The sequence below is a fragment of the Taudactylus pleione genome, unplaced genomic scaffold, assembly GCF_031769625.1.
Source record: "Taudactylus pleione unplaced genomic scaffold, aTauple2 ptg000374l, whole genome shotgun sequence".
NCBI lineage: Eukaryota > Metazoa > Chordata > Amphibia > Anura > Myobatrachidae > Taudactylus > Taudactylus pleione.
Window position 1 is genome coordinate 3,017,749 of NW_028284775.1, and position 13,212 is coordinate 3,030,960.

At 42.2% G+C, this 13,212-nt stretch overlaps 1 protein-coding gene across 1 annotated transcript in view; it reads left to right on the forward strand.

Moving 5' to 3' along the window:
- Positions 1-13,212, forward strand: part of F5 (coagulation factor V) — a 143,758-nt gene that overhangs the window by 36,109 nt on the left and 94,437 nt on the right. The window contains exons 5-7 of the mRNA XM_088444919.1: positions 723-881; positions 2,087-2,308; positions 6,076-6,241. Of these exons, the coding sequence (XP_088301045.1) occupies positions 723-881; positions 2,087-2,308; positions 6,076-6,241 (547 nt within the window). The remainder of the gene's footprint in view (positions 1-722; positions 882-2,086; positions 2,309-6,075; positions 6,242-13,212) is intronic.

The window sequence follows — 13,212 nt, forward strand, 5'->3', positions numbered from 1 at the left end:
CAGTGGAGGGTGATGGGTAATTCCCGGGGGTGGCACGAGCAGTTCCCCGCAACCAGCCTTGGGGAGAGAGGTCTTCTTTGCGCGCTATTCAGTCACGGAGGCTGCATGGGAGTGGTTGGGATCCGGCGGTGAAGTGACGGAAAAGGGCAGGAGACCTATCGGTCTGACCCTCTCCGCTCCGGTAGTCAAGTGGGGTAAGTGTGAAGCCTCTGGGTCCCCAAAGTAGGGCAAACAACGTCGCCAAAGGAGCCACCAGCTGGAGCTCAGTTAAAAAGCGGCCATGATGATTTGCCCGCCCACCGGAAGTCAGAGACAGTTGTTCTTGATAACTCTTAGCTCATATGTATCTGGAATAAGTTGTCAGATTTCCCTATTTCAAGGGACAGTTTTGCATTTTAATTTATGTAATGTAATTTAATGTAAGATAATGAGGATGTACATAAGTATCTAGGATTTAACAAAATGTTCACCTGTCCTGTGTAAATGAAGTGTAGCATTCCCACTCTCATATGCCTCATTGGCTTATAGTGTACAACAATAACAAATAATTTAGTAGAATTATGAAAGATTAAATCTTATGCATAATATACTGTATATAGTTAGGTTAGTTAGGTAATAGTACTGTTAAAGTAGTATAAGTAGTACAAGACTTTATATAAGTAATGTTATGTGTGAATGTATATTAATTATTTTATCCTGTTCTTTCCTTCTACGTTTATTAGGAAGCCTCAATAGTGATGGGAAACAAAAACACTTCAATACAGATTTTGTTCTGATGTTTGCTGTGTTTGACGAAAGTAAAAGCTGGCAAAAGTTTCCATCAGCAAAACAGAGACCTCTAATGTACACTATAAATGGCTATGTAAGAGGGACTGGGCCAGGTATGACCTCGTGTAACATACAGTAACACCATAAACTGAGCACAAACGTAAAACAAAAACTAAAATACATTTTATAATTATTTTGGAATTACTGACAAAACTGGCACATTTTGTTACCTACTGTATATAAAGTAGAGATGAGCGGAAAGGTACTACTCGGTTACGTTCGGATCTGAAAAGCACCATCGTATTGGCTATCTGGTTCCCACGTGTTATGGATAGCCAATAAAATGATTCCAAACTTGCGCTAATCTGGCGAAAAGAACCGAGTAGAGACGAACCACTCATCTCTAATATAAAGTGAAGGTAGCTATTTTGAATACGCCGCATAACAATTTACTAGGAATCGGCAATATCATTGAGCTAATGAATACTATATTGATGCCACAAATACTTACTGAATTAATACTTCACATTCTCATGAACAGTTGGTCAGCCTACAAAATGGCTGCTTTCATTGTAAGCATTGACACTATGAGGCTGATTATGATGCGTGTGCGTATTTAATAATGCCGCGGCTGATTCATTACTACGGAGACGGCCACTTGCAGCATCTTCATCATCTCCGTGTGTCTTTAGACCCACCCTTGGACACACCTTTAAAACTTGCTCCAGCCTTTTGTCAGGTACAGTTTCTCCATCTGAGTATGGCCTACTGTACCTGCTTAGTCACCCCCCCCCCATTACCTCCCAGAAACGCGTCTCTGAGCGCTAACAATCAGGATGCATGCACTGTGTGACTGGGAGATATGTACATAATTAACATATTGGCCAACTGCGTGCGGCACCGACTCTACATGCAACTCAGAATCAGGCCCTATGGGAGCTGACAATGTCTGGTTTACTTTGTCTTATCCAATATAAAGTAGCATCATTATTTAGTGATAAAGCATAATAATAACCATATATTGTGACTAAACTTATTGTAGTGAGATAATGCACTGTAAATTCATTTTTATTTGAAGGACTTAAGTTCTTTTATATCACGTTTACTTTTTGGGGCAGTTTAATTGGTAGCGATGGCTGCAAGTTTAGATCATTTCTCCGGAACCTGCAGATTTTCCTTTGCAGCCCATAGAGATGAGCAGGAAAGTCTGTGATGTTGCTGTAACGTAATTCTAAGCAGTGTCTGCATTCACATATATCTCCAAGAATCTCCCCTTTTGCGAGCACGTTGGTCAGATGTACATTTATTTGTGTTTCAGACTTTACAGCATGTGTTAATGACAAAATCAGCTGGCATCTATTAGGCATGAGCTCCAAACCGGAGTTCTTCTCAGTTCATTTCTTTGGACAATCCTTGGAGCAAAACCATCATAAAGTGTCCGTCATAAGTCTCGCTGGCACTGCATCCACAACAGCAAACATGACCACAACTCAGAGTGGCAGTTGGTTGATATCATCCCTTGTTGAAAAGCACATTGAAGGTGAGACGTTTCTGTAACACAAAAGGTACATGTACAAAGGAGGTGTGGTACATTAACTTTTACTGTTGATATAACTGGGTGGAAATGCAGGAAACTGCCTTCAAGACCTTAGGTTAGTAGGTATAAATATTTATTTAAGGAATACATTTAATTAATTTCAAAGTAGACAGCTATAAGAGGAACTCAGTCCGACAGTCTGCTGACGTTTCCAGGCGGGGACGGGATGGCGACGGCCTCCTGTTCCTAAAACGAAGGCGTGTTGCCGCCGTTGGGGGTGGAAAGGTCAGGATCTTCGATGGCTGATGGAGATTTCCTGGCCTCCTTTATTCATCTGTGGCAGCCGGCTTGCGTGGCCCCATAGTCACTCAGCCGGCCTAAGGGATCCTTGGACACAGCTCGGATCAGCAATGCACGTGACATCCGCCTCCTGCTACATTACCATACTGCAGCATATCCATCCTCAGCTGAATCACCCCCTCTGTACTGCAGTGATATACCCCATTCCAAATAGATAGAGAATATGCCTGCCTGTACTGTCATTTACTCCTAATTTACATCCTTATCCGGGTTACAGACGAGGACAATGTAAAAAAATTAAGGCTGCGGGTGTACTTTGGGGTCCAGTCTTCAACGCTGGCAGCTAGTATGTATATATGTGTGTATGTATATATATATATATATATATATATGTATATATATATATATATATATATATTTTTTAGAAAATGGTGTTGTATATTGAGATGGTCCCACCAACATGATTTGACGCTTTAGATACATGACCCTGCATTATTTCCCAACAATCGCACACCTAATGCCTCATCTACTTCCCACTGTTATCAAAACCTCATCACAAAGCCACAGCTGTATCACCACAAGTGTAAACAATAACATCTCTCACAGAGGCACTGCTCACAGGACATCACTGCCTTCTGAAAGTAAAATCTCAAGAAATGCCAAAATTACTTCATAACTCAAAAGATCTGACACCAATCCTCGCCAAAGATTGACTTGTACAATGGTGATCTATTTCAAAGAACTTGAAGCAGCTATTTCAGAATCCAGCACAGCTAAGTACCCAAAGTGTGTGAGCTTGGTACACAGATATGTTGGCACTGTTTGTACAGTGCATAGCATACAATGAGAGGCACGGATGTGTTGGCACTGTGGGAACAGCGCGTAGCATGTAATGAGAGGCACAGATGTGTTGGCACTGTGGGAACAGCGCGTAGCATGTAATGAGAGGCACAGATGTGTTGGCACTGTGGGAACAGCGCGTAGCATGTAATGAGAGGCACGGATGTGTTGGCACTGTGGGAACAGCGCGTAGCATGTAATGAGAGGCACAGATGTGTTGGCACTGTGGGAACAGCGCGTAGCATGTAATGAGAGGCAAGGATGTGTTGGCACTGTGGGAACAGCGCGTAGCATGTAATGAGAGGCACGGATGTGTTAGCACTGTGGGAACAGTGCGTAGCATGCAGTGAGACACACAAATCTGTTGGCACTGTGGGAACTGCACATAGCGTACAATGAGAAGTACGGAAGTGTTGGCACTGTGGGAACAGCGCATAGTGTGCAATGTGCAATGAGGCACACAGATGTGTTGGCACTGTGGGAACAGCGCGGAGCATGCAATGAGATAACACTGAGCGTTGACACTGTGGAGACAGCACCTAGCGTACAGTAAGAGGCATGGACACACGTAGCGTACAATGAGATACACAAATGCGCTGCCACTGTGGTAACAATACTTAGCGTGCAAAGAGAGGTACAGAGTACTTGTCACGACCAGAGTAGGAAGGGGACCCGGACTGGGTGCAGGGGCGTCCTTGTGAGCAGTCTCGAGAAACTTAAACAAGGCTGGACGAAGGGGGTATTTGATCATGAATGTCTCTGACTTGCGGGGCGATGTGGAGACCCAGGAGAGAAAAACAAACCCCCGGGTTTACAGTGTGCTAGCTCTGGAGATGCTGAGGTACAGGAACCAGCACTGAAACTGGCAGGGTACGCTGACGGAGGAGGCTCTGTATTGTAGTGCAGGTAACGGTTAGCTACCGGGCTGGGGTGAATAACAAGCTGGCAGAGGCACTGGACTGGAGCAGGAAGCAAGGATCACTCTAACGGAACGCTGCACACTGGAACAATAGATTATACGGATATAGGGATCACAGAGAACTAACACACAGCCAAGCTGTGTACGACATTGCACTGGCAACCTAAGGACTCCCAGGAAGCCCTTAAGTACCTGAAGATTGTGCAGGATTGGTTGTTTGAGGCCACCGTACACCTTGCAGCCTGGATTGTTTCTTACCAGACACGTGACCAGACCCAAGATGGCGGCACCCAGCCCCCAGCATTACTGATGCAGACTCCAAGCTCCAGCTACTCCAGGATGCCAGCAGACCAGCGCTACCTTCCAGGGACCTGCCCGCACATCGCGCCAGCCTCCAACAGCCTGCACCCCCGCCGGACGGACCCCACCAGAACGTTCGGACAGGTTAGTCCCAGACCCCCCGCCGAGCACCAGAGAGGCCCATGCCAGTACATACTGTAGCTGGTATGAGGACTTAGCCTGGAAATACTGCCTATGGAAATGTGGGTATAAAAGTGCTGCTGCCAAGGAGCCTGAACATGTGAGTTGAAACAACATTAGAAGCAAACTACTGTATACTGGAAAGTATAGTTATGAAGCAGGAACCTCTATGAAACACTACTAATATTCATGCCCTGTGGAAAACAATGAGTCAGCTTTAATAGTGGTTGGATGATAGGTAAGTGAAAAGTGAAAAGGAAAATGCGCTCTACCACACTGCAAAAAGTGTTCAGGAACATGACCAAAAGTCATGTGCCAAATACTACAGGACATCTTCAGGGGTCTTGTGGAGTCCATGCCACATTGAGTTACAGCTGTTTTGGTATCACGAAGGGGACCTACATACAGTAATATTAGGTAGTTGGCTTTAATGTTATGGCTGTTGTAGCGTTCCCGTTAGGCTGTTTTAGCGCGGTGCGCAGCGCCCTACCCAATTTGAGAAGGGCAGAAAGCACCCTGCTCTCCAGCGCGGCGGCCCGCTGCGACAGCCTACGGGTTCTGTCTCCACCCACGGGTCAAAGTGTCCAGCGGGTGTTGAAAACGGCGGTGCAGCGGTCACCGCCAGCTGTTTTGGCAGCACGAGGGGGACCTACATAATGTTAGACAGTTGGCTTTAATGTTATGGCTGTTCTAGCGTTCCCGCTAGGCTGTTTTAGCGGGGCGCAGCGCCCTACCCTATTTGTGAAGGACAGAAAGCACCCTGCCCTCCAGCTCGGCGCCCTGCTGAGACAGCCTGCGGGTTCTGTCTCCACCTGCGGGTCAAAGTTTCCAGCAGGTGGTGAAAACGGAGGTGCAGCGGTCACCGGCGGTGCAGCGGTCACAGTGAATGGATGCGCCCGGCATCCATTCACTGCGCAGTGCTTGGGGGCTGCCCCCAGTGCCGGGCACGCCCCCAGGAGTGACGAAAAGGGGATGTGTCATAAAGAGACTCCCCCCTTTTCTTTGGCCACGCCCCCTATTCGCACGCGCAGAAGTGCCCTAGCTCTAGGTCCGGCACCCTGCCTGCTGCCGGACCTAGAGTGAACACTCGGCTGTTGGATATATATAAATATATATATTGGTTAAATAAGAGCTGTCTCTTCTTTACTCATTGTTTATGCAATCATTGCAGTGCTCCTTCATTTTCAATTCCAAGTGCTTACATTTTTGTTCTATTTGATTGTTTTTCTAGCTGGAATGCAAAGTAATTTCCATGTGCAACCATGTGTATACACAAAAGAACTGAATCTCCGTAAGTCTGTTTTTCAAACAAGATACATTAAAACATGGGAGTACTATATAGCTGCAGTAGAAGTTGATTGGGACTATGCCCCTGGGAGTTCAAAGACCAGTGATAGGTAAGTAACCAATATGTACAGCACAATGCTGAAATAAGCATCTGTGGAGAGGAATAACAATTAAAGAAATGTCTTGAGCATACAAAATTATACAAAACCTGAATTAATATCAGGGATTCACCCATTTGTTCATACACGGAATGGACATGTTGTGGTAGGTTAACCATATGGGCATGGTAGCGATGCTGGAAGCCATTGTAATGCAGAAGCCAAATGTAAGTTGACTATATTTACATTTTTTAGGGATTTTAACCCCCTATATTAACCCATACCACACCCTTAACCAATAAGTAACAAATATGAGTGAAGCCTTATAAATACCAATCTCAGTATCATGTATTGTGACTTAATACTATCATTTATTTACCTTTTATATATGGTCCTAAAATGTTGTTAACCTTCACTTTTAATGTTTTTATGTGTGAATATGTGATTTTGCCTTTGTCCCTGCACCGCTTGGGATGAGAACAATGTGAGGTGGTTCAGTTGGATCCTGGCCAGGTTTTATGAAAGTTAGGGTCGGACCTTCCCTTGTTGTACACAGGGCAGAACTTTGACCTGGGGAGAAAATTCTGAGCCTTCTACTGGATGGATTTAGATGAACACTTCACAGAGTGGCAACATTTAATCCCAGAAGACATACTAGGGCAGTGGCTGGGGAACGGGTAAATTACCCCACATGGGGTAAAAATGAAATTCCTGGGGGTAATGGACGGACAGCCAGGCATGCATATGAATCATTCTGTAATACAGAATGATTCATATGCATGCCCGGCTGTGACGCAGGGAGGCTGTAAACCGGACACCCGCTGAGATGTTATTACCAGCGGGGCCCAGCTCCTTCCCTGCAGCGCTGCGTTAGCCGGAGGCTGGAGTTCTCTTCTGAACTCCAGCTTCCAGCTCTCTCCATGTGCACTATGGGAGAGACGTCATGACGTCTCTCCCATAGTTCCGAGGAGCAGCCGGGCGGACAGGACGGCGGCGTATGCAGCAGCGGGGATTAAGGTAAGTTTTTTTTTGTACAAGCGGCACTGCAGTGGCATTATATGGGGGCACTACTACAGGGGCATTAAATGGGGGCACTACTACAGGGGCATAACTATGGGGGCACTACTACAGGGGCATTATATGGGGGCACTACTACAGGGGCATTATATGGGGCAACTACTACAGGGGCATTATATGGGGGCACTACTATATAATTTCCTTCCTTTCAAATCAAGGGGGTAACGTCGGTGTATCTAAATATATTTTGGGGTAAAAGGTAAAAAAGTTCCCTGATACCTGTACTAGGGGGTTGAGGTCCCGGTCGGACTTCCTGTTGGTGTATGCTGGGCAGAACTTTGACACGGGAATGCTGGGCAGAACTTTGACCCTGGAAGCATATTCTGAGCCTTCCACTATATGGATTTGGATGAAAACTTCACAGAGGAGTGGCAATTGGTCTGGGATGCCTAATGGAGTGGTTGGGGTACCAGCCGGACCTCACGGTGGCGTGCGCTGGGCAGAACTTTGACCCAGGGAGCTTGTTCTGGGCCTTCCACTGGATGGACTTGGACGACATCACATAATAAAACTAGTATTGAAATAAAAGGTAGAGAGGATGTTGGGCCTTCCATGGGATGGATTTGGACGATATCACATAATTTGGACAAAAACTTCACAGAGTGGTAACATCCCAGAGGACATACTAGGGGGTTGAGGTCCCAGTCGGACCTCCCGTTGGTGTACGCTGGGCAGAACTTTGATCCGGGGAGCCAGTTCTGGGCCTTCCACTGGATGGATTTGGATGAAAACTTCCCAGAGTGGTGGCAATTGGTCTGGGATGCCTAATAAAGTGGTTGGGGTCCCGGTCGAACCTCATGGCCGAATACACCGAGCAGAACTTTGACCCAGGGAGCCTGTTCTGGGCCTTCCACTGGATGGATTTGGACGACATCACATAATAAAACTTAATAACTTGAAGATTTAAACCCAGGCAATGCTGGGTACTTCAGCTAGTATTGAAATGAAAGGTAGAGAGGATTTTGGGTTCCCTTCACTTTTATAATGCAGAATAATCTATTGGCTCCATACTGTATCTTCTACACTGAATGTAACAAATGTTAGCTGAAGGTTATTGAGAAGAAACTTGTAATCAATACTATAAAACAAACATTCCAAACATCCCTAAACAGTTTTTTTTTTCCCAAATAATTTTTATTGAAACACCGCACATTTTCACAATAAAAATTTTCAAAAACAACATTACATTGTGCATGGTAACATTCAGTATATAATACATGTCTGTGATGTTATCAATGTAATCATAATAAATAAATAAAAATAAATAAATAAATAATGAATATTCTAAAATAAATAAGTGAAGAACTCTCTCCAAATCCCCCCCCCCCCCCCCGAAGAATCAAGGCTCCTCTCGCCTTCAGTCTGATCAGGGACCAATAGAAGTGATATCCATTGGAGGGTTATTTTCGAGGGTTCGAAGTGTATACCATGTGGTATCCTTCACACTGTTATAAATTTGGCGTTGCATATCTAGAGATAGTATAGATATAAATGACTCCCACGTATTGAAACATTTTTCTATTTTGATTTCTTTTTCTAATACTACCTCTACCCAGTCCATTCGAAAAATGTTAAATAATTTTGCTTTAAATAATGCAAAAGATGGGGAAGTAATCGAGATCCATTCCTGCAGTATTGTCTTACGTGCTGCCGCCCTGATTGCTAAAAGCAGTCTTTTACTTCCCTTACTAGCCCTCGTGTCTGTAGGGATGATGCCACTCTGCTATGAAAGGGACGTAGTTAAGCAAAGATGATGCCGCATATCTCTTTACTTGTAGCCAAAATCCTCTAACAATTGGACATAACCAGAAACAATGGTATAAATCGGCATAATTTTCTCCACACCTATAGCAGGAGTGAGAAGATGTACTTCCCATCAGAAAGCTTCTGTGTGGTGATATATAAGCTCTGTGGAATATGTTTAAAAACATCTCCACATAAATTGTTGATGTTAGAGACCTACAGGAGTAATTAAGGGCTGTCAGTAAAGTTTCTATCGTGTATGTAGGAAATTTCTGAACCCACTGTGAAAGTCCCCTAGTATTGGATGCATGATCCATATTTGTTTTAAAATGTTGATAATAAGTGGAGATGGCTTTTCTCAAAATTGGTGGCTTAGAAAGAAAACTATCTATTTAATTATCCCAATCTCCCTCTGTAAATACATGGATAACAGAATTAACGTAATGCTTTGCCTGCAAGAAAGCCGATGGGGTATCCCGACAAAGTATTATATTTTTTATTGGCTTCACTAAATGTCAGTGCCCTATGAGCCTCTCTATCTACCAAACATCCTATTCTCTGAATACCTCCTACTTGCCATAGTGTGAATGGGTATGTCGCCCTTCCCTCCTGAAAATGAGGATTTCTTATAAACGAGAGAAACAATGTTTTATGTGAATTCAGGCCTGCCTCATGTCTCATTTGATGCCATAATCGTTTTGTATTTCACAATAGTGGATTATCCTTTATAGCCGAAGAGAGTTCTTGGTCATCTAGGTGCAGAAATGTAATCAAATCCCTTTGTTCGAGAAACTCCCGCTCAAGTGATTTGTTGGCATAGTTATCTGTTCCATTTATCCAATCTGACAGATAACGAAACATGACTGCTTTATTATATAGTTTAACATCTGGAAAGTATATTCCCCCATTTAATTTAGATTACTGTAATTTCAATAGGCTTATTTTAGGTCGTTTGCCCTTCCAGATAAAAGATCTAAAATTCTTATTCAAGAGTTGCAGATCTTTTATTGTAATGAACAGAGGCAGGACCTGAAGCAAGTACATCAACCTTGGGAATTATATCATTTTAATTAGGCTAGCACGTCCCATATATGATAAACATACATTTTTCCATCCTTCTAGCTCGTCTGATATTTTTTTAATGATAGGTGTGTAATTAAAGGAATATAAATTTTCTAAAAATTTGGGTAACTTAATACCCAAATATGTGATCCTGTCTCTGGCCCACTAGAGTGATATATTTTCCGGTAAATGAGGTATTGAGATACGTGGACCCAAATAAAGTGCCTCCGATTTGCTTATGTTTACTGCAAATCCCGAAATTTTTTCAAATTCTTTTAGTAAATCAAATATATGAATCATACTTTCATGAGGATTAGCAATATAGAGCATTATATCATCAGCAAATGCTGTTAGTTTTATTGTTATAGAACCTATTGTAATCCCTTTAAAAAGAGGATCTTTTTCTAATATTCTAATTAATGGGTCTATGGCCAGATCAAATAATAGGGGTGAAAGGGGGCACCCCTGCCTTGTTCCTCTGAACATTTCTATTGGATTGCTATTACATCCATTTATTAAAAGCGTCGTTATGGGAGACAAATATAAGTATTTGATTAAGTCAATGAATGAAGCACCAAACCCGCGCAGTTGTAATATTTTGAATAAGTGAGGCCATAGCACCGTATCAAATGCCCTTGAAGTATCTAAACTTAACAAAGTATTAGTGGAATTTGAGGACATTCCTGATGATACTGCCACTGCAGCAATTACCGCTCTAAACCCACGAACCGAATGGCGCCCTCTTAGAAATCCCAATTGGTGAGGGGTTAATAACTCGGGCAAAATAATCTGTAAACGATTTGCCATAATTTTGGCTAATAATTTGGCGTCTGTGTTTAATAAACTGATAGGTCTGTATGATTCTAATTTTTGTGTATCTCTTTGGGGCTTAGGAATCAGTACTGTAGTAGTATTTGTAAAATAATGAAATGGGGACTTGTTGTCTATCATATCATTAAATAAATCTTTTAGGATCGGAGCTACCTGTTGTTGCAATAATTTGTAGTATTCATTAGAGAATCCATCTGGACCAGATGACTTTCCCAGCTTTAATTGTGTTATGACAGACTATACTTCTGTTAATGTTATTTCCCCTGAGAGTGCTTCTTGTTGTTCTATAGTCAATATTGGCAATAAATCTTCAGTGATAAGAGCATCATGTTGGGATTGGTTAAAAGGAAGATCGCTAGATAAGTCCCTGTAATATTCTTCAAATTTCTGAATAATGTCTTTATTATTAGTGATTAAAGCATTAGTATGTGTGTCTCTAATGGCTGTGATATAAGTTCTTTTCCGCCAGGGTTTGGACATATTAGCAAGTAGTTTACCTGCTTTATTCCCCCATCTGTAAAACTTATGCTTAGCGAATAAGACATCTTTTTTAGCTTGGGGTAGAAGGTGTGTTTCAAGTATTTGCTTTGCCTGGACATATGTTTCTCTAGAGGGCTCAGTAGGATCTGCTATATAATTCTGCAAAGCTAAAGTGAGGGCCTCCGACATCGAATTATACACGGCCACCTCAGCTTTTCGTCTTCTAGAAACAAAATTCATTATTTGTCCCCGCATTACAGCCTTAGATGCGCCCCAAAAGATAGTTGGCGTATCCCACGCCTCTAAATAATCGATATTATAATTGAATGTATCCCTGATTCTTGTATTTTGAACACTATGTTATCTGAGATAAGAATTAAGTCAATTCTTGACCAAGAGTTATGGACAGCAGAATAAAAGGTGCATGATTTATCTGTAGGGTTTAATAACCTCCAAACATCTGTAATGTGGTGATTTGTTTTAAAAGATTGAAATTGTCTCCATATTGCCGAATTAGATGATTGTGGGGTTGGTTGTCTATCAATTGATGGATTTTCTACAGAGTTAAAGTCTCCCGCCACTATTAGCGAATAATTGGTGCGTTGCGCCAAGATACCAATCATCTGTCCTATAAAATCTTGAGGTGAGATATTCGGTGCATATAGATTTACTAAAGTGTAGCGGGAACCCCAGATTTCCACATCTATAATTAAAAACCTACCAGTGGGATCAGCTATAGTGTTTATGATAGTATACTGCAAATTTCTGTGAAATACTATTGCAACTCCTCTGACTTTTCTATAACACCCAGCTTTAATGCATTCCCCTATCCAGGATGCCTTTAATGTGGAGATGTCAACCTCTGCCCAATGCGTTTCTTGCAAAAATATAATATCTGATTTAAATTTTTTAAGGTGAGTTATTATTCGTTTTCGCTTGATCACGGAGTTTAAACCTCCAACATTCCAGGATAAAAATTTCAACTTACCATCATTGACCCCATTTCTCCCAGTATTCATGTCCTGAGACATGTCTATCCAATACCCTGTTTTGGGGTAGAAAAATCAAAAAACATTATCAAATTAAAGCGCTGTACTCCTTCCCAGCGAGCAGAGACCGCTATATTTGAAGCAAGGAAACCTTCAATTCCCATTGTCCTCCAGGGGGGAAGAGAGAGAGCAAGAGAGAACCCAACAAAAATAAAATAAGACAAAACAAGAAAAAAAATAAACCAACAAATATCAAATGTATTATGCAGTTATGTGCAGCGTTTCCAACTTTTTCTTTTATTTTCCCAACTATATATCCATGAGGTGGTCATCACTTGCAATCTGCGATGCGTACCAGGACTATTGAACATACTCTATAGAATAATATATAAAATGTATAGAAATATAATAGAAACGATCTCACTGAGATGAGGAAAGCTCCTTCATGTCAATAAAACGTAACATTTTAGAAAACAATTATCATCTTGCAGAATATCGTCAGATATAGAAAAAATTATCTACTCCTGTATATTACCATTCCAATTATGGAAGTAAAATGTATTCTTTAAACTATTTCAGTACATTCTATCGTTTCATCTACGTGGTGATCTTTGACGGTCTACACCTATGCCAAAATGATGTTTAGCTACCTTGGGGTCTGAGAAATATATTGTTTGACCCCCATCTTCCACCCTCAATTTGGCTGGGTACAGCAATGCAAAACTAGTATTGCATTCATACAGTAGTTTGCAGACTTCTGTGAATTCCCTCCTTTTCTGAGTAACTGCTGCTGAAAAATCC